Source organism: Monodelphis domestica, chromosome 2, assembly GCF_027887165.1.
Source record: "Monodelphis domestica isolate mMonDom1 chromosome 2, mMonDom1.pri, whole genome shotgun sequence".
NCBI lineage: Eukaryota > Metazoa > Chordata > Mammalia > Didelphimorphia > Didelphidae > Monodelphis > Monodelphis domestica.
In genome coordinates, this window is record NC_077228.1 from 234,853,574 (window position 1) to 234,875,287 (window position 21,714).

At 38.0% G+C, this 21,714-nt stretch overlaps 1 protein-coding gene across 1 annotated transcript in view; it reads right to left on the reverse strand.

The window, feature by feature from the left end:
• Positions 1-21,714, reverse strand: part of CARD14 (caspase recruitment domain family member 14) — a 115,886-nt gene that overhangs the window by 19,461 nt on the left and 74,711 nt on the right. Inside the window, exons 6-18 of the mRNA XM_056817372.1 lie at positions 21,413-21,532; positions 20,809-20,934; positions 20,017-20,166; positions 18,560-18,670; positions 17,643-17,779; positions 16,942-17,036; positions 13,396-13,459; positions 12,933-13,125; positions 11,086-11,212; positions 10,386-10,623; positions 3,921-3,984; positions 2,813-2,924; positions 2,374-2,547 (exon numbers count right to left, since the gene is read on the reverse strand). Of these exons, the coding sequence (XP_056673350.1) occupies positions 2,374-2,547; positions 2,813-2,924; positions 3,921-3,984; positions 10,386-10,623; positions 11,086-11,212; positions 12,933-13,125; positions 13,396-13,459; positions 16,942-17,036; positions 17,643-17,779; positions 18,560-18,670; positions 20,017-20,166; positions 20,809-20,934; positions 21,413-21,532 (1,711 nt within the window). The remainder of the gene's footprint in view (positions 1-2,373; positions 2,548-2,812; positions 2,925-3,920; positions 3,985-10,385; positions 10,624-11,085; positions 11,213-12,932; positions 13,126-13,395; positions 13,460-16,941; positions 17,037-17,642; positions 17,780-18,559; positions 18,671-20,016; positions 20,167-20,808; positions 20,935-21,412; positions 21,533-21,714) is intronic.

Genomic DNA, 21,714 nt, shown 5'->3' on the forward strand with positions numbered 1-21,714 from the left:
TTTGACTGATCATTCACCACATGTCGGGAACCCTGGAGTCATGAGTGGGGCTGGACCCTGACCATGGCATTCTGGCGCCAGAACAGGACCTTTCCTGGCTAAGTAAGTCCCCTTCCCATAACCCTAAAGCTTTCAAACAGATCAGATTCTCCCCCCGGAAGAGGTCCTGGGCCCCCCTGTGAATGGAGCAGGGTTTGGAGGGGAGTAATCCAGGACACCCAATATAAGAGGAGCAGGTTCCCAAGAGGAGTGGTTTCAGAACAGGTAAAGTTAGGAGAAGAAAAGGGCCGCCATGGGACACAGTGAATTAAAAGAAAGCAAGCTATTCACTGAAATAATTAAACACAGTTTTCAGAAAAGGGGAGTAAAGGAGAGAAAAGTAAGCAAGTCACAGCTGACTAAGTTCTTGGAGTTTATTCAAAATTGCAGTCTGTGGTTCCCAGTGTAAGGGTTGGACCCTGACTGCAGCAATAGACAAGAAATCAAGCCATTCCCCAATTGACAAATGGTCAAGGGACATGAATAGACAGTTTTCAGATGAAGAAATCAAAACTATCAATAATTACATGAAAAAGTGTTTTAAATCCCTCCTGATTAGAGAAATGCAAATCAAAACAGCTCTGAAGTACCACCTGACACCTAGCTGTTTGGCCAATATGATAGTAAAGGAAATAATAAATGTTAGAGGGGATATGGCAAACATTGGGACACTAATGCATTGCCAGTAGAGTTGTGAATTGATCCTACCATTCTGGAAGACAATTTGGAATTATATGCAAAGGGTTTTAAAAGAATGCATGCCCTTTGATCCAGCAATTCCACTACTAGGTTTGTACCCCAAAGTGATAATATAAAAGGGTTGTACAAAAATATTCATAGCCATGCTCTTTGTGTGGCAAAAATTGGAAAATGAGGAGGTGTCCCTCAATTGGGGAATGGCTGAACAAATTGTGGTATATGATGATGATGGAATACTATTATGTATTAAGAATGTTGAATTGCTTGATTTCTATATGAACTGGAAAGACCTCCATGAACTGATGCAGAATGATTCCCTCCCATTGTCTACTATCATCTCTTCCTTTGATTTTCAATCTTTTCTTATCTACTATTTCCTTCTTTGTAGTCTACAAATACTATCAGGTCTTCATCTTAAAAAAAAAAACCCTCATGGGGATGTCCTTCAATTGGGGAATGGCTGAACAAATTGTGGTATATGTTGGTGATGGAATACTATTGTGCTCAAAGGAATAATGAAGTGGAGGAATTCCATGGGAACTGGAACAACCTCCAGGAATTGATGCAGAGTGAGAGGAGCAGAACCAGGAGAACAATGTACACAGAGACTGATACACTGTGGCACAATCAAATGTAATGGACTTCTCCACTAGTGGTAATGTAATGTCCCTGAACAATTTGGAGGGATCTATGAGAAAAAACACTATCCACATGCAGAGGAAAAACTGTGGGAGTAAAAACACTGAAGAAAAATAACTGCTTGAATACATGGGTCGAAAGGATATGGTTGAGGATGTAGACTCTAAATGAACATCCTAGTGCAAATACCAACAACATGGAAATAGGTTCGGATCAAGGACACATGTAATACCCAGTGGAATTGCGTGTCAGCTGTGGGAGGGGTGGGGGGAGGGGAGGGAGGAATAGAAAATGATTTTTGCATCTAAGGAATAATGTTTGAAATTGACCAAATAAAAAAATAATGTTAAAAAAAAAACCCTCATAGGTTCCTCATTCATTATTGTCCTTTATTTCTTCTTCCTTTTTTAGTTAAATTTCTTGAAAAAATACATTATGATTTCATACCATCATCTTACTTGCTATTTCTTACACATAACACTCCATCTCCTATTATCTATGCCTATCACATGCTCTAACACACACTCTCTCCCCAATATCTGGAATGCTTTCTTTAAGGATCAGCTGAAAGGCTACCTCTGCAGGAGGTTTTTCCTCCTGTGCTTATAACTTTTCTCTAACCCTTTTATCTATTTTGTACATATCCTGTATAAAACTACATGTGTGTGTTTGTCTCCCTTATTAGAATGCAAACTCCTTGAAAGCAAAAACAATTTTATTTTTGTCTTTGTATTCCTACTGCCTAGTACAGTGCTTGGCACATAGCAAGTGCTTAATAAAGACTTGTTGAGTAAATGATTAATTGGCAGGCATCTGTCTAATCCTATTCAGAAGTGAGATTTCTGCAATTTGACATGCATTCACCAGCCACTCATAACCTGTATTTTTTTTTGAATTGCAACTTTTTTTCCCATTTGAATTAGTTTATTTAGTCAATTTAGAACATTATTCCTTGCTGCCTGGCTAAGAAGGCAGATACCAAGAAGAGGGACATACCTGATGGGCATTTCTCAAAGTCCTTGAGGAGGCTCAGTTTCTCACTCAGGATCCTCCCAATCACCATAGGCACAAAAAGCACAGGTCGAGGCTTATCTGGTTTGTAGGGTTTTACTAGTGTGTAAGGCACCAGTGTAAAACAACTTTCTGCCCAGAAACACAGCATAGATGATTCTGTGGAGGGAAAAAATAGTGGGTAAAATTGGGCCACCAAGACTCCATTACCCCTGTGAGAAGATTTTCTCATTGTAATCCTCTTTTAAATTGTCTTTAGTTAAGTTTATTAATTCTGTTTTTTGTAATCCTCTTTAAAACATAGAACTGATCAGAGGGGTAATGGTGCCTTCATGGTAATACTTACCTCTGGTAATGGTCCCTTCTTTACCCTGGAGACACATTCCCTCAACCTTCCTTTACCATCAATGAGCCCCAGTCACACCTTCCAACTTGCTGGACTCAGCCTGGCTCCCATCCAAGGAAGACCATAGTGGGTTGGCCTTGGTGTTGTCCATGCTGATGATACGCACTAATTTCTGTTGCCCCCCAGATGACTGCAAAATCAATGGGTGGGAGAAAAAGAGAAAGAAGAGACTGGAATTTAAAAGTTCCAGAGAGTGTGAGGAGGGGCCCCAAGGTTCTTTCTCAAGCAAATTTTCTAGAAGGGTAAAGGCTAATCACAGCACCACTGAGCAGATCTATATAACCCTTCCTCTCTATCCCACAAGTCACCTGAAAATCTCCATGCCTGTATTATGGGGCAAGGTATAAGGGTAGAAAAACCAGGGGCTAGTTACATGAAAAGGGCTTCAAAGAGAGATGACAGGAGGGAATCCTCTCAGGTTGGCTACTTCTAATGCAATCCAATAATCATTTATCAAGTGCCTTCTAGATACAAGGCATTGTGAGCTGTTAGTGAAGCAAAAACAAAACAAAAACCAATCTTTTCTCTGAAGGACCTTATGTATAGAGTTAGAGAGAGAGAAAAAAAACCCAAAAGAAATAAAAATAGGATGGAGGAATAGCTAGGGAATAGTAAATGGAGGTCAAACAAAACCAAGAAATGATAGCATTAAAGATTATGTTATATGTAGACGCATAAAGAGAGCTAAGTCAATGAATAATGAATATATCTATGTAGGTGGTCACTTTCAGGGCCTGGGAACAGCAGACAAGCCCCAGAACTCTGGACCTGGAAAATAACAGCTTTGAAAAGATTACAGAAAGGGCAGGGGGGGTCAAAGTTTACATAATTCATTCAGAATGGCAATTTATCCTTTTCACAGAGAGGCTAGTTATAGAAAGCACCAAACTCCACCCTAGCAATATTCCTAGAGGAAAAGTATTGCAGGTTTTTGCCTCCACCACTTTAGAGGAGATTAGCAAAGACAGCAGGAAAGAATGACTGGGGGAAAATAGAAAAAGGCCCCAAAGGAAGGGATGTCCTTCGTGTCCATAATCCCTACCTAAGGATTTTTTTTTTTTTTGTGACCTAGGAATAGGAAAAGTTAAAGTTGGTTTAAATGTTCTTGACCCTAAAACTTTTTCACCTTTCGGATGACTTTTCTCTGGTGAGTCATGTCCTGGATGATGGTGATAAGCTGCTGCTGAGCCCTGCCACAAAAAAAGGAAGACAGTGAATTGGTGAACTCATTCATCAGAAAATCTGGTATTCGTACAACTACTCTCAAACCAGACCTAAAAAAAAAAAAGAAAGAAAAGTAAAAAAAGTAAAAAAAGAAGCTTTTGAGGGAAGAAGACTGCAACCCAAGAAGAGGGGGATTGTCCAGAGCAAAAAAAATAATATACCCCTTTGTAGAAGGTGTTACATTCCATGTAATGGATGTGGGAATGTAGAGGAAGTGGACCTATAGGGTCCATCCCAGAGATTATATATAGGAGCTCACCTAGCAACTTTCACGGACATGTATGGTTTAAAGGATTGTACTTTGCAATGATGCCCAATTCTCTTATTGTCCACTAAGTAAGAAAAGCCTCTGATTCAGTGGCTCTTTAATAAGGCATGATCCTGACCTCAGTTCTCTCTTCCAATCTTAATGAGTAAATCTGTAATTTCTGTAGAAATGTGTAGAAATTTTGTAGGAAATCTAAAAATTTGACTTTCTTTCTGGAAGGGTGGGAGCAGGGCTGGGACCCTGATCTTACTCTTGAAGCATGGCAACTACTCCCATGTGGCAGCTGTATTGGTAGTTCAACCAAGTGAGCTTGAACCTGGATCTCTGGCTGCCTTTTCTGCTTTATCTTTTTATCTCTTTTTTCTTTCCTGAGCTGAAATAGGTGACTGAATAGTGATCCTGAGATGGATATTTCCAACACTGGAGTCAGCCTAGTGAATTCAAGAAATTAGAATTCCAGAGTCCTTCAGACTTATCCGGCAACAGGTGAGTATTCTGCTACTCCAAGACTTTTGGAGAAAGTGATCACCAGTAGGAAGATGAGCCCAGTGCCTGGTCAGGATAGAGCTGAGGTGAAATGTAAAATCATTATTTAGCCATGCTACAAACTACTTCATGTCTTGGTAGTTTTAAATAACTTCCTCAGGGTTGTAAAGAACCAGACATGAGACAAAAGAACACTGCTCCACTCTCTCCTTCACTAAGGAGCCCTTGGATAATTTTGTCTCATCTCTGGCTTAAGTTTGGCTCTTGTCTTGGGGTTCCCCAAAGTGGGGAATGGAAAAGTACTCATTATGCAATATTTATCAGGTATAGGACAGTTATTTCCTCTCTACATAAAAGAAACATTTATTATACACAAGCATGCATTGACATTAGAAAAAAAATTCAATAGGCAATAGAAGTACAACTATTGCTATCCTCTCCAGGGAGGTTATTTAAAATGATCAGAATGTAAAATAATTTGTAGAACTATTAAATCATCAATTCAGATTTCACATGAGGTTTTTCACTGTCTGAATTATAGATTCATGTCTTCTAGCAAACCAGACCAAGTACTGGAGCCATCCTCCTACTGGTGATCATATTTTCTAAAAAGCACTGGAATACTGAACATGCTGCCACACTGCTCTGACTAAGGCACCCAGGAACTCCAACTTCTTGAACTCTAATGTTGGACATGTCTGTTTTAAAACCACTATTTGGTTACATATTTCATATTGGAAATTTAAAATATTCCTACATCTATCTCTATAGATTGTGGGATTGGGATATATGTTTAGATAGGAGTATAAAATAACTCATTTTACATCAGAAAAATAATCCTGGAGAAAACCAGGATGCATCGAATGTGGAAAAACTCAACACTCACAGTGTTGAAATGAGCCTGGGAAAGAAACAAAGCAAAAAAGAAAGCTGGAGCTGAGCCCCTGGTCTAACTACCACCTGGAACATTGTCCCATTGCAGGAATAGGGGAAGGGCTCCAGCCTTGTTTCCAGACTTCCAGAATTAGGCTCAGATAGTACTGATTCTCCTAGCAGATTAGAAGGGGGAAAGTGATCGAGGTCAGGTCATATCTAGTTTAAAGTCCATTGAGTCAGTGGTTCTTCAATAATGGAATAGTTCATAATCTAAAAACACCAAGCCCTTTTTAAAATCTTGCTTTCCATCTTAGAATCAATGTTGTATATTGTTTCTAAGGCAGAAAAAGGGTAAGGGTTAGGCAGAGTCACATAGCTAGGAAGTATCTGAGGCCAGAGTTGAACCCAGGACCTTCCATCTCTAGGCCTGGCTCTGAATCCACTGAGCCACCTAGTTGTCCCCAGCACCAAGTCCTTTAAACCATATAAGCCCCATGAAATTTTCAGGGGAGCTTTTGCAACTAATCTATTAGGATAGCCCCTATAGGCCCACCCCCATTCATGGTACTTTGGGTACTTTGGGTACAACCCTTGCTATAAATCTCATCAACACTATTAAAAATCTCATGGTCTACTGCTTCAGAATATTGTTGGATTTTGTTCTGAAATTGGCATGTAGCCCTGTAATGTTTGACCTTTTTACTTGAACATGTTAAACATAGTGATCCAAAGTAATTTTAGATTAAAAATGCATTTTAACAGGATCATCTAATGTTCAGCCATGATTCTATTATGATCTTTTTTATCATGCAAAACACACTTCCATATATAGGTCATTGTTATAAGAGTGTACTCTTGCAAAACCAAAACTTCAAAATAAAACCATAAATACACTGATGTGAAAGATAGTATGCTTTGATCCACATCCATCTTCTTTCTATGGAGGTGGATAGCATTCCCTGTCATACGTTCTTCAGAATTGTCCCAGATCATTGTACTGCTCAGGGTAGTCAAGTTTTCACAGTTGATCATCATAAAATATTACTGTTACTGTGTACAATGTTCTCTCAGTTCTGTTCATTTTACTCTGTAGATCATGCAGATATTTTTCCAGCTTTTTCTGAAATCATCTTGCTTATCCTTTCTTGTAGCATAAGAGTATTCTATCACCAACATATATGAAAATTTGTTCAGCCATTCCTCAAATGACGGACAGCCCTTCAATTTCCAATTCTTTGCTACCACAGAAAAAAGAGCTGCTATAAATATTTTTGTACAATTAGGTCTTTTCCCCTTTTTTATTATCTCTTTGGGATATAAACCTAGTAATGGTATTACATAATCAAAAGTTATGCTCAATTTTATGGCTCTTTGGGCATAGTTCCAAATTGCCCCCAAGAATGGTTGGATCAGTTCACAACTCCGTCAACAATGTGTTAATGTCTCCATTTTGCTATATCTCCTCCAACACTGATCACTTTCCATCACTGTCATATTGGCCAATCTGATAGGTATGAAGTGGTACCTCAAAGTTGTTTTAAAGTGAGTTTATCTATTCCAGAGTGATTTAGAACATTTTTTTCATATGATTATTGATAGCTTTGATTTCTTCATCTGAAAATTGTTTGTTCATATCCTTTGCCTATTTGTCAATTGGGGAATGGTTTATATTCTTATAAATTTGATTTATTTCTCCTTAGATTTGAGACATTACACCTTTATCAGAGAAATTTGTTTTAAAAATCTTTTACCAGTTTGTTATTTCCCTTCTAATTTTTGCTATATTGGGTTTTTTTGTAAAAAAGCTTTTTAATTTAATATAATCAAAATTATTCATTTTACATCTTATAATGCTACCTTTCGTTTGGTCACAAATTCTTTCCTTCTCCATAGATCTGCCAGGTAAACTTCTCTATGCTTACCTAATTTACTCTTACTAAATCATATAGTCATTTTGACCTTCTCTTGGTGTAGAGTGTGAGATATTGGTCTATACCTAGTTTCTGCCATACTATTTACCAATTTTCCCAGTAGTTTCTGTTAATAGTAAGTTCTTATCCCCAAAATTGAGTCTTTGGATTTATCAAACACTAGGTTGCTAAGGACATTTATCCCTGTATATTGTATATTTAATCTATTCTATTGAACTATTTCTTAGCCAGAACTGGACTGTTTTGATGATTACTGCTTTATAATACAGTTTGAAATCTGGTACCGCTAGGCCACCTCCCTTCACTTTTTTTTTTCACTAAGTCCCTTAATATTCTTGGCCTTTTGTTCTTCCAGATCAATTTTGTTATTATTTTTTCTAATTCTATAAAATAATTATTTGGTAGTTTGATTGGTATGGCACTGAATAAGTAAATTAATTTAGGTAGAATTGTCATTTTTATTATATTAGCTTGGCCTACCAATGAACAATTAATATTCTTCTAGTTGTTTAAATTTGACTTTATTTGTGTGAAAAGTGTTTTGTAATTGTGTTCATATGATTCCTGTGTTTGTCTTTGCAAGTAGATTCCTAGGTATTTTATATTGTTGAGTTATTTTAAATAAATTTCTCTTCCTATGGCTGCTGAACTTTGTTGGTAATATATGGAAATGCTTGTGATTTATGTGGATTTATTTTGTATCCTGCAACTTTACTAAAGTTATTAATTATCTCAGATAGTGTTTTAATTGATTCTCTAAGTATAGCTCTGTTATCATCTGTAAAGAGTGATAGTTTAGGGGGCAGCTGGTTATCTCAGTGGATTGAGAGCCAGACCCAGAGATGAGAGGTCCTAGGTTCAAATCTAGCCTCAGACATTTCCTAGCTTTGTGACCCTGGACAAGTCACTTAACCCCCATTGCCTAGCCCTTACCACTCTTCTGCCTTGGAGCCAATACATAGTATTGACTCCAAGATGTAAGGTAAGGGTTTTTAAAAAAATAAAATAAAATAAAAAAATTTAAAAAGAGTGATAGTTTCCTCATTGCATACTTTAATTCCTTCCATTTCTTTTTCTTTTCTTATTGCTAAAGGTGGCATTTCTAGTATAATATTAGTTGTGATAAATGGGCATCATTGCTTCACCTCTAATCTTAATGAGAGGTCTTCTAACCCCATTGCAGATGATACTTATTGATGGCTTTAGGTAGATACTACTTATCATTTTAAGGAATGGCTCATTTATTCCTATGCGTTCTAGTGTTTTTAATAGGAACAAGGTGTTCTATTTTGTCAAAGGCTTTTTCTGCATCTATTGAAATCATCATGTGATTTCTGTTAGTTTGATTATTAGTCAATTAATTATTGGTCAATTATGTTGTTAGTTTTCCTAATATAAACCAGCCCAATATTCTTGGTATAAATCCCACCTGGACATAGTGAATGATCCTTGTGATATATTGCTGTAGTCTCCTTGCTAATATTTTACTTAAAAATTTTGCATCTATATTCATTAGTGAAATTGACCTATAGTTTTCTTTCTCTGTTTTTGTTCCTCCTTACTTAGGTAACAGTTCCATATCATATCATAAAAAGAAATTGATAGGATTCTTTCCCTGCCTATTTCCCCAAATAGTTTATATAGAATTGAGATGAATAGTTCTTTAAATGTTTGATAGAATCTATTTGTGAATTCATCTGGCCCTGGGGATTTTTTCATTGATGTTTTGTTCAATTTCTTTTTCTTAATTGGGATTATTTAAGTATTCTATTTCCTCTTAGCCCTAGGGATTTTTTTCTTAGGGAGTTCATTGATGTTTTGTTCAATTTCTTTTTCTTAATTGGGATTATTTAAATATTTTATTTCCTCTTTCATTAATCTGGGCAATTTACATTTTTGTAAATATTCCTCCATTTCACTTAGATGATCAGATTTATTGGCACAAAATTGTAGAAAACAGCTCCTAATGATTGCTTTAATTTTTGTTGTGAGTTTATTGGTTGTGAGTTTAACCTTTTCATTTTTGATACTGATTATTTGATTTTCTTCTTTCCTTTTTTTAATCAAATTAACCATTGCTCTATTTTGTTCCCCCCCCAAAACCAAGTCCTAGTCTTATTTATTAGTTCAATGGTTCTCTTACTTTTAATTTTATTCATTTCTTCTTCAATTTTTAGAATTTCCAATTTACTCTTTAACTGGGGATTTTAAATTTGTTCTTTTCTAGTTTTTTTAATGATAGATCTTAATATGCGAAGAGCTCTTAAGAAAGTCAACAACAAACATTAAATGTCACCTGTATTTCTAGTAGTATAGTAGGTGGTAGGGTAAATACAAAGCTTATATCTTCCCTAACTGTATAGAACTACAGAATATAGAAGCTTATAATACATATACATATAATTATGTTGTACAATAACATAAGGGTATTACAAAAATGCCCCCCAAAAGTACCCTCTAAGGCTAAGGGAGAAGATTATTATTAACAGGTAACAGGTCTAATAAGAAATTCTTTATAGAGGCACTCTTCATTAGCCTATGGTCTAGATCATGACAGGGAGTTGTACTAGACAAAAGGAAACCTTATATCATCATAAAGTGATATAAGGTTTGTTCCTTGGATACCATAGCACATTCTGAGTAAGTTTATGTAGAATTAAGCCCAATAACTACTCTTCAAGGATGTACCATAGCCCCAATATCATTAGCAATATTTTGAGCTGATGTTTAGTATATGGTCGGTACTTAGTCAATTTTTGTTGAATGAATGAATGAGTAGCATATATATTTGGCATAAGCAACTCACCGTGAGTAGTTGGGGATGGTGCCATGCTCTGTGTCCTTCTTGCTGTACAAATTGACTCGATGAGCATGCCAACAACTTTGGCCTTGGTACATGGTGTCAGTGACATGTAAGATGTCATTACACTGCACTTGTAGCTCCCCATCTGCCTTTCCTTCCATGGACAAGTTGACCCGGATATAGAATGAATCTCCTGAGGTGGTCACTTTGTTTTCTATGTCCTGGACCAACCTCTTGTAACCTGGCAATAATGGGAAGAGGAGAACAATGAAAATGCAGAAAAGCAATGACTGGGAGCTAGCTATGCCAGGGTAGGATGCTTTAGAAAAAGATACTGATCCTTAGCACTAATCTTAATATCAATAGTAGTGTTAGGTCTGGAAGGGACTATGAGACCATGGAGTTAAAACCCTTCATTTTAGCAACAATAAAACTGAGGTATAGGAGAAATTAAGTGACTCGCCCAATCACATATTTAGAAAATATCAGAGGCACATTTCGAACCAAAGTCTTCTGACTCTAGAACTAGAGTCCCTTCTACTATCTGGGCATGCTCTAAATTCTGTTCCTGGCTCTGATGTTCAGTGGGGAGTAGTGGGTATGCAATGACCAAAGGAACAGAATCTAATGGAGAATCATAGGGTGGGGAAGAGGAATATGGTAAAATTTTGGAAGGGAAATAAGGATTAAAAGGAATATGTACCCTCCATGTTGACCTTCACGGATAGAGAGCAGAAGCCATTCACCCTCTTGAGAAGCCCTATTGCCTGCTCAAGGGTTGTGTCCTCCAGGATAGCCTTGAATGTAACTTCCTTTGAATCATAATCCACCTGTAGATAAAGCCAGCAACACTTGACCTAAGATGATAACTCGAGTCTTCAAGAAATTGTAATTAAGTATATACTTAAGTGCCTTCTATGTGTGAGGTTTTATGCTATTAACCATGGCCAGATAAAACACAAAAGGTGTTTTGTAGTTGTTGTCTTCTAAAGGTCCTTTAACTTTGACTTCCACCAACTCCATGATCTAAGGATAACTCAGAAATGATGTAAAGGGGAACATTATGCCTATTAAGAAAAGGTAGCCTTGGTGTTCAGCTGTTCATATGTATTGGCCATAGTAGACCTCAAACATAAACCCTTTGTTATGTTCTTCATAGGGTAAGAGATATCAGGGACCTAAGACTTCTCACTACAATAATTCCAGAGTCTCTAACACAATCATGTCCAAGAGGACAGTGAAGAGCTCAAACATTATTTTCAATAACATTGTTGCTGTTGACTTTGCAACTCAGAGTCACCATCCCTCAAACTCATAGGTATTCTATAAACCCAGAAACTTTGGCAGTTCACAGTATAACCCACACATCAGTTTTCAAGAGAAAAACAGGCATGCCAGAGAAAGATGCTAAAGAACAATATACCCTCTATGCCATATTGTTCTGTCAATGAAAGGTTTTGTCAGTCATTAGGCTCATCTCTTTCTTTTCTTTCCTGATAACTAGCCCTCAATTTCAGTATAATGGACCATCCTTTAACAAACACCAGTCCAGAGATCTCTATTTCCTTTTATCTATTGCTCACAAAGTAGTAGAAAAGCTGATGCCCTTCTAAGAACCGCTGACAACAGCTATGATCTTCTACAGTGCCCTGTAATAATAAAGCAGTAATAGAGGAAGAGTAAAATAGAAGCAACAGAGATGAATCTCGTGTCTATCTGAGATTTCAGGATAAAGGACCAAGAACTTATAGCAGTATATCCTGGACCCTATGAAAAAGTCTTTGCTCTCATAACAGTCCAATGTGTCATATGAATCCTAAGAGGGATGAGAAATAACTTTCTATTCTTCACTTAGCTGCCCCAGCATAAAACTCCCTATTCTTTCTTAAAGGACGAAGTCCTACTTCTTCCCTGTTTTCAAGTTTTCAATTTCAATTTGAAGTTTTCAACAACAACCAGATCCATACAGTATCTCCAGAGATCTTGTGGACAATAAGGCACACAGACCCAAGGAAGAAGAGTGTGAGGACCAGAGGATGCAATAAACTGGTCATGGACCCAGGATGACAGTTCAAGAGGCAGAAGAAAGAACTCTTCTAATTGATTTCTGGACAGTTTACTGTTTCTTATTGTCTCTTAAGTCCACCTGTCCCATGTTTAATTTTCATAATAACTCAATACCCACAGAAGACCTGACAGAGCTTTCAGAGAAAGATTTTTATGTTCCCAGAAGAAACAAAGATGAAGATGAAATGATCCATAGATATTATTATTCAAAAGAGGCTCCCGAGATTGAACCTGATTCATCTGCCAGAGGTCAGGGGTCTCACAGTAGTTTTGTACATTGTATATATTCTCTCTATAAATCTATATATGTCTGTATGCCTATCTATTTAGATAGACAAATAGATTGAGAGATCCAAAACCAAATAAAAGGAAATTGAATATTATGTAATATTTTGGGTTATCTACATGCAGTATTATTTCCCCTGCATCCATCAGAAAATCAAGTTATTCATACAGCTGGGGCCAGATGGCAGACATACATACCATTATGATCTGGGTGCCAGAACGCAAAGCCATTTCATCTGCTGCAGAGCCAGGGGTGACCCGGTGAATAAAGATGCCTGTGTGGTTTCCACCAATGATGCTGATTTGATCCAAGAAGGAGTCCCCTTGAAACGCCAGTCCTGTTACCTGACTTAGGATCTTCCTAGCAGGGCGGCGACGCTTTAGGACATTGCTGAATGAGAAAAAAAAATTAAAACAAAAAAAATTTTCCTTCTCTACAAGTCCTTCTTAAAAGCAAATCAAGAAGATAAGTTGGTTCCTTCAAGGTCCTCCATGAATGATTTATCAAATGGCTTGAAATATAGGTAATATCCCTGCCCCATTCCGCACTTGAAAAGTCCATCACCTCACCTACCCTGCAGAGACAGAGAATACATTAGAAGCTCTTCCCTTTATCCTGCCTCCTCAACTCCATAACAATATAAAGGTCCTAGATGCTCACCTTTCTGGAGAGCAGGGACTTGGAAAAAATGCCTTTTGGATATTCTCTGTTCCAGGGAGACCTGCTAAGAAATATAGAACAAGTGAATGAAGACCAGATTAGGACGAGATGGAGCCAATCCTACCTGAAAAAGGATCATAGGATCCTAAAACTAAAGGTGGAAGGGTCAGATGGCATCCAACCAGACACTCCACCACCACAACATTCTTTCCTTTTCTGGAAGTTCACTCAAACTAACTTACACCATAGGATGCCAAACCACCAGGAAGACTGTCCAATGGCATAGAATAACTCTCATCTATACCATCTTAGAGAATGTAAATAGTGCAGGTCATTACTCCACCCCCTAAGCCATTGGACAATGTTGTTAGGAAGTCTAGAGAAATGAATTCTACTCCCAGTCATGCCACTAACTAGCTTTGTTACTTCGATAAAATCACTAACCCTATTTAGACCTCTGTTTCCTTCTCTGTAAAATGGGTTTGATGATATTTAAGGAAACCTCTAGCTTTAAATTTTAGTGTTCTATGGCTTTTTTACAAAGCTTCTAAGTGTCCTTAAAAGATCAGTTTCTCTGGTCAATGAGGCTTAACAATTTGATGGTATATTAGCACCACCTTGTGGCTATGAGGATGAATCCCTGATAGGCGGATGACGGGGAAGAACACTGGAAATGTGATATAGCCTCTCCAACTCACAGCAATTATACCTTGGCTGGCTTTAAGGCAGTGGTGTGCTCATAAATATCCAACTACTAGCTCTTCTTCCCACCTCCAAATACAATCAAGAAACATATACAAAGGACAGCTGGGTGGCTCAGTGGATAGAGAGCCAGACCTAGAGATAGGAGGTACTGGTTCAAATCTGGTCTGAGATACTTCCTAGCTATGTGACCCCTAGGCAAGTCATTTGGCCCCAATTGCTTAGCCTTTACAGGTCTTCTTTCTTGGAACCCAAACTTAGTATTGATTCTAAGAAAGTAAGAGTTAAAAAAAAAGGAAATATGTGTGTAGAACATATTTTTTAAATCCAATTTGCATTATTAACAATTTCTTCATCAATTTTCTTAGTATAAGACAATCAAATAAATAAATCAAGTTCTGATTAGTAGCACTTGCTGATTTCTAAGGTGTAAACAGGATGGCTAGGTGGTAGTAAATAGAATGCAAGACCTGAAGTCAGGAAGACTCCATTTCCTGAGTTCAAATGTAGTAGACACTAACTAGTTTTGTGACATTGAGTAAGCAATTTAATTTTTTTTTTGGACTCAGTTTTCTCATCTGTAAAATGAGCTGGAGAAGGAAATAGTAAACAACTCCAGTATCTTTGCCAAGAAAAACCCAAATCATGAATGTTATGGGTGTGGAAGGATACCCTTGGGTTCGGGAAGGATACCTTTTGCAAGCATGCAATGACTCCAAAACTTAGCTTAAAAACAAAAAGAGATTTATTAATTTAGAAAGTAATGTTGAGGGTGGCCAGAGGATAGCAAGGTAGAACAGCAAGATGGGGAGTAGTTCCCTGGGAGGACAGCATGAAAGGAAAGGCTGTTCCCCCAAGAGGACAGCATGGATGGAGAGACTGTCCCCCAGACGACATCAGTTCTGGAGATTTTATACATTCTTCACAACAATAAGTCACTCAGGCATGAGGTGGGGTGATCATACTGGGGTCTGCCTGGGGACATAAAGATTCCTTAGTTTAGGGGACAAGCAGATGTTCGATAGGATCGAGGTGTGATCTGAAGGTGCATCTTTCTGACCATCTAGAGGACGATCAGAGGGAGATATTCATCTCAGGACCCTAAGTGGGGTCACTGGGTGTTTTTAGGTTCAGAGTTAGAAAAACAACAAGGGAGTTTCCTTGACAATAGTTTGCCTGGGTTTCTGGGGTACAGTGCCCATGTCAATGAAGACCATGAAGGCCTGGATACGATTGAACAACCATAATAGATATAAATGCTCATACTGAAAATTTAACAATTGATTCTCTGTCATTACTAGGACTTGACTTTTGCATACCACTGTCCTTAGATCTTTAGAGGGGATTGTCATGCTATCTTTAAATCATAAGAGTGGTGTAAAGGGACCTGGGAAGGATTACAGGAAGGGACATCAGAAGGGACCCCAAAAGCCAATATAGTCCAACACTGCCATTTTGCAAATGAGAAACCTGAGGTTCAGAGTGACTAAATGTCTTGCCCAAGGTCACATAAGGTAGTCAAGTTGGGATTTTGAACCCATATCTGATGCTGCCAAGTTCAATCATCCAAGTAAAGTATTCTCTCAAATGCTCTTAATGAGATAATATGTATAAACAACAATATAAATGTAAGCAGTTATTATGATAGCTTGACCAAGAATCTCAAATTTCCCATGTTCTACAGAGGACTCAACTCTATTGCCCTCCTCTAAAGAGTGGAAGGATAAGCTTCTCAGACCCAGAGAGAAGAGAAGACACCAGTAGCACAAAATGTTAGAGATAGAAGGAATCTTAGAAATCAAGTAGTCAAACCCCTTCATTTTACAGATGAGGAAGTTGTGGGTCAGAAATGGGAAGTAACTAGCCTGAGTTATATGTTGAGTAACTGGCAGGGTCAAGATTTAAATCAAGGTTATTTGACTCCAATTTTTTCCTACTACACCAAGAAAGAGACAGACAGACAGGGAGTTACAGAGACAGGCACAGGTAGAGAGTCACAAAGAGAGAGACAGAGAAGATAGAATTTGTGCTATCTGTACAAGGAAGGAAGGAAGGGTAGGAGGGAGAAAGGGACAGAAGAAGGAAGGAAGAATGAAGATAGAAAAAAGGAGGTAAGGAAGGAAAGAGACAAAGAAAGACTGAAAAATAAAGAAAGGAAAGAAGAGAGAAAGAAACAGAGAGAAAGGAAGAAAGAGGAGAGGAAAGAAGGAAAAAGGAAAGGAGGAAGGAAGGAAGAGAAAAGAACAGTAACAGGATCATGCTACATGAAAATATATTTTAACATAGGGTGACATGCCAGAAATATTGCAATGGAAAGAGTGTTGGCTTTGGAGTCTAGAGACCTGAATTAAAATCCTAATTTTGCCACTGTCACCAATGTGAATGGGCAAATCACTTAGTCTCTCTGATCTTTGATCCCTTTATCTAGTTGGACTAGATGACATCTAAAGTCAATAGTAGGTTGAAATCTATACTCTTATCATCTAATTTAAACTCTTCTGGGCTAGAGATGGGGAGGGTAGCACGAGGACCATATTCCTGAAGGTCTCTTCCAATTATTCTTCTAATGCAAAAATGGTCTGGCATGATGGGAATTACCTAATTTACTGAGAGAGACAAAAATGTTATACCTATGGAAGCTAGGTGGCTCAGTGGATTGAGAGCCAGGCCTAGAGATGGGAGGTCCTGGGTTCAAATCTGGCATCAGATACTTCCTAGCTGTGGACCCTGGGCAAGTCACTTAACCCCCATTGCCTAGCCACTCTTCTGCCTTGGAACCAATGAAGTATTGATTCTAAGACAGAAGGTAAGGGTTTAGGGGGGAAAAAAGAATGTTATATTTACCTCCTTTACCTCCCATTTCATAGGTCAGTTCTATGTCATCTAACTTCTCTGCTGAAGAGACACCAGAGTCTCTATTAAGAATCTCCTGGGAGCTGCTACAGAAAAAAGGAAGAGGGATCTTAGAGCACTTCTCACCACCACAGAGAGGCTTATTATTATCATTATTATTAACTTACATAGCATGAAAAGTTTTCAAAATACAGAGATCTAATAGAAGTAGCAAAAATCATGTACAAACAGAATGAATTACTTATCATCCCTGTTATCCTGTCTTTTACTGTAGTAAGAAAAGACTGAGTCTATAGAAGTCTATAGAAGATAAGTTCATGTCCCAATACTTTTATTTAGTTATATTTGTTTAAAAGATATTATTTTATCCTCCTCATAACAGTTCAAAGAACATGACTTGGTCCAGGACCATTTCTAGCTGAAGTCCATTGAAAAAAATGAGAAAAATGAGATAATGTTACATTTGAATAGTACTTTACCACTTAAAAAAGCTATAAATTTTATTTTGTAAAATTTTATTCACAATAACCCTGTGAGGTTATTAGTTCCCCTCTATAAATTTCTCTGGAGTTTTGTATTGTCCTGGCACTGTTGTGATGCCTATACAGGTCTAGATCTATCACACCTACAACCTGTTATAACAAACCCAAAGAGGACATTTTATGGTGACCCCAGTTCATCTTCAATCTCACCTTATAGAAATGGAGTCTTCCAGGAAGTCTTCAGTGACTCGCTTGCAGAGTGATTGTTTACAAGGAGGCACAGGGCTACTAGAACAGAAGCTTCCCATTGGCTCCTGGTTTGAGGTAGTACTCAGATCTGGCCAGTGCTGTCCAGATAAGCATCATAGATGGTAAAAATCAATGAACTTGCTGCATATGTCAAGAAATATTTTCCTATTGCACATGTAGTCAGATTATAGTTATGTACCAAATGATACTGCTAGTTATGCAGGTACTCATCCATGCTCAAGTACCAACTACATTGGAAATCAAATTTGAACCTGAATTTGTGAATATCTCATATACTCATGTATTTTGCACATAGACACATACATGCACTCAAGAAACATACCTATATAACTACTTTCCCTCAAGTTATAACTCCCTGTTTCTCAAGCAGCACCATGGAGAGTAACCTAAGTTCTCTTTCTCCCTTTTTCTTCCCCTCCCCACTAGACCAAGGTCAGGTGGAAGGATGGCTAAAGGGTGGTTCTTTGAAAGATATTAACTTTAGTAGCACAGTCTCATGTGCCCCTCAGCACTGCCTCTCCTGAAACTTTCCGTAGTCATTGCCTCATGGTAGGACCTCATGGCAATGCTTGCTCTAACTCCTATTTCTCAGAATTTCTGAACACCATTATAACCCAAGAGTTGGATTACCATGGAAAGTAGCTGTTGTTTGCCAGCGATACAGGAGGAGAAATCATTATGACATGACATCCTGTAAACTTCCCTGGTGCCTGTTATTCCAGGGATTTCCCTAAACTGTTCCGTGAAAGTTGTGCTGTTCTCCAAATGAAGTTAGACATGGATGGACTTTAATGCCTTCTAACTAGAAGCAAACTCAGTCCCTGAAAAATCAGAAGAATAAGAGATAATTTTGATACCTCTGTGGAACTTAGGAGGCTGAAATCCCTGTCCTCCTGAGGGTTGATAGCATACATCCTTGTGAGTCTCTGTTTCCCCTTCTTTGAGGGTTCCCCAGCATCCTCTTTAATCTGCCAAAGAATGGATTGGAGAAGCTCATTGATTTCATAAAGGTGTTTATCTTGGATGCTTTTGTTCAGCCAAATTACCCCAAGTTATTTCTCTCTCAGCACCTTCCTAGAAACACCAGTTCTTTCTTCTTATATCCACAGTCCTCATGGGACACAGTCAGTGAGGCTCTGTCACACATCTCCATCCCTAGAATAACCAGGGACACCAAAAACAACTAGATTGTTAGATTTTAGGTCCTTGTTGGGGGAGAGGACAGAATCTAAAACTAGGCCTTGTGTTTTCTGTAACCTGGCTCTTCTACATCATGTGATATTATAATTACAAAAGACACCCTAACACTAATGCATTGCTGGTGGAGTTGTGAAGTGATCCAATCATTCTGGAAGACAATTTGGAATTATTTAAAAGAATGCCTACCCTTTGATCCAACAATACCACTACTAGGTTTGTATCTCAAAGAGATAAAATAAAACAGGAAAGGGTCTGTTTATACAAAAATATTTATAGTTGTCAAACTTTTTGTGGTGGCAAAAAATTGGAAAATGAGGGGATGTCCCTCAATTGGGGAATGGCTGAATCAATTGTGGTATATAGTGATGATGGAATACTATTATGCTCTAAGGAATAGTGGATTTTTTGATTTCTTTAAGTGGAAGGGCCTACATGAACCAATGCAGAGTGAAATGAGCAGAACCAGGAGCACATTATACACAGTAACTGAAACACTGTGGGGCAATCAAAAGTAATAGACTTTGCTACTAATAGCAATGCAATGATCCAAGACAATCCTGAGGGACTTATGAGAAAGAATGCTATCCACATTTAGAGAAAGAACTGTGGGAGTAGAAACACAGAAGAAAAACAGATGATTTATCACTTGTTTATATGAGTATATGATTTGGTGGTTTGGTTTTAAAAGATTCCTCTATTATAAAAATGAATAATATGAAAATGGGTTGTCAGTGATAATACTTATATAACCCAGTAGAATTGCTTGTCAGCTCCAGGAGAGAGAAGGGAAGAGGAGAAGGAGAGAATCATGGAACCATGGAAAATTATTTAAAAAATAAAATCATATTAAAAAACTAAAGATACCCTTGATACAGACTAACGTAGTAAATTGTTTATCTGTATATAATTTGCATGTAATTCATATGGTGTTAATTATAGATAAAAATGGGAGTCACTGTCCAAATTGGAAAAATTAATTGTTGGACACATATGTCCTCAGATTTGGTTCTTTCTCATTCTCATTCTTCCAGGCCAGGATGAGTACAGTGACTTCCCTTCATCTCAGTACTCCAATCTTCTTCCTATTCCTCACCATAGGTACCTCCTCCCTTACCTCACTCATTGGTTCTGCCTGCATCTTTTGGAGCTGTTTCCGTAGTTCACAGACCTCATCTGTTAGCTCAAACACTTTTCTTCGGAGGGAGTCTTTTTCTGTCAAACTGTGAGCAATGTCCATCTGGGCCAGATCCCTGGCTTTGTATGCCTGTGGGAACCATGAAATTACACACCACCCAGAAGTGGCAACCTTCAGCTCTGGGAGGGGGGTAGGGGCAGGCACAGAAAAGACCACCAAAACTTGGATCAGCCTCATAGGAATCAATAATTAGTAGCCAAGGCTACCCAGTTTTCTTTTTCAGATATTCTGGAATTTAATTTTTTGCACCATCACTTGCATTTTGGATTCAACAACTTTTATATCTAAGCATGAACAATAAAACATTTCAATGCTACATACTTTAGTTTCAATCAAATCACTTGAAATATGGAACAGATTCTCAACAAAGTATTAAGGACAAAGGGAAGATGAGTTAGGGTATAATTATGGTTGATAGGAAAAGGAGCTGGAAAAGATCCTCTTCCTTGCTGAGAGTAACTGTTCTATGCCTCCTTGGTGACTGGTTTCCTTGATTAGTTTCCCCAAATCAGTAGTAAGCTGGAGCTAAGATTAGAGAGGCAAGTTTTAGAACTGAAAAAGATAGTCTCTCTACCTCTATGTCCCCCATGGAGAAAAACAGTAAGACAACCACATTTTTCTCTAATCCAGCCAAGTCCTAGAAATGAAACCAACTGAGGTGAAAATTGACAGATTCCAACACAAGCATCTTCTTTCATTCCTAGGGAATACCTGGTCTCGCTCTTTCTGCAGTTCCACCACCTGGCATTGCAGGGCATTGGTCTTCTCCTTGTAGATTTCAAAATCCACCTTGATTTTTTGGAACTGAAAGAAGGTCTTCTCTTTTTCTTCCAAGTACTGAGCCAGAGTAAGAACAGACTAGTTATTGACATCAGCAGGGATCTGAGTTGGGACAGGTTGGGGACAGCTTTAGATAGAGGAGGTTAAGTAAAAATGAAAATTTATACAGCATTATTATTTAAATTTTAAAATATCAAAGTTGTTAATGGCTTTCCCTTTGCTTACATTTACAGAGTAGTTAATTTATATGCATATTTGCATCATGTTTATCTAATGACTCAAAAATGCAAAACTTTTCATGTCCTACCCCCAATTACTCCCTAGCCTTTCTTATTAAGAAGGAAATTTACCTTCCTTGTTAAAGTTACTGAATAAAAGTAAGCAAACTCAACCCAACAAAGAATTGATTGGCTTCCATGTAGTTATAAACAGCTTGACTTCCCAGAAGGTCCAGCTTCCATACTTGCCAATGTGAACAAGTCTTCTGGGAGGGCAAAAGTGACAGAAGGTAAAGGGAACTCAGTTAGTTAGTTACCTGCTTACGCTCTTTCTCAGCAGTGACTGCTCTTTCCCTCAGGGAATGGATGCGATCCACCAGCTCCTGCTTGCTATCCAGGGCCTCGTCCAAATTCTGTTCCAAGATGTCCTTCTCTGCCTGAACACTGAGAGGTCAGCATGGAGTCCCTCAGCCTAATGACCCTCAACCTTACCCAAAGCTTACTTCCCTGGGGAGCAGGGAATATTGCTTACCGTGAAGAACTAAGAATGTCATTATCTCATTCAGGTCAGAAAAAGAAATAATGTTTCTTTTATAACCCAAATTTAAAAATGAAACAA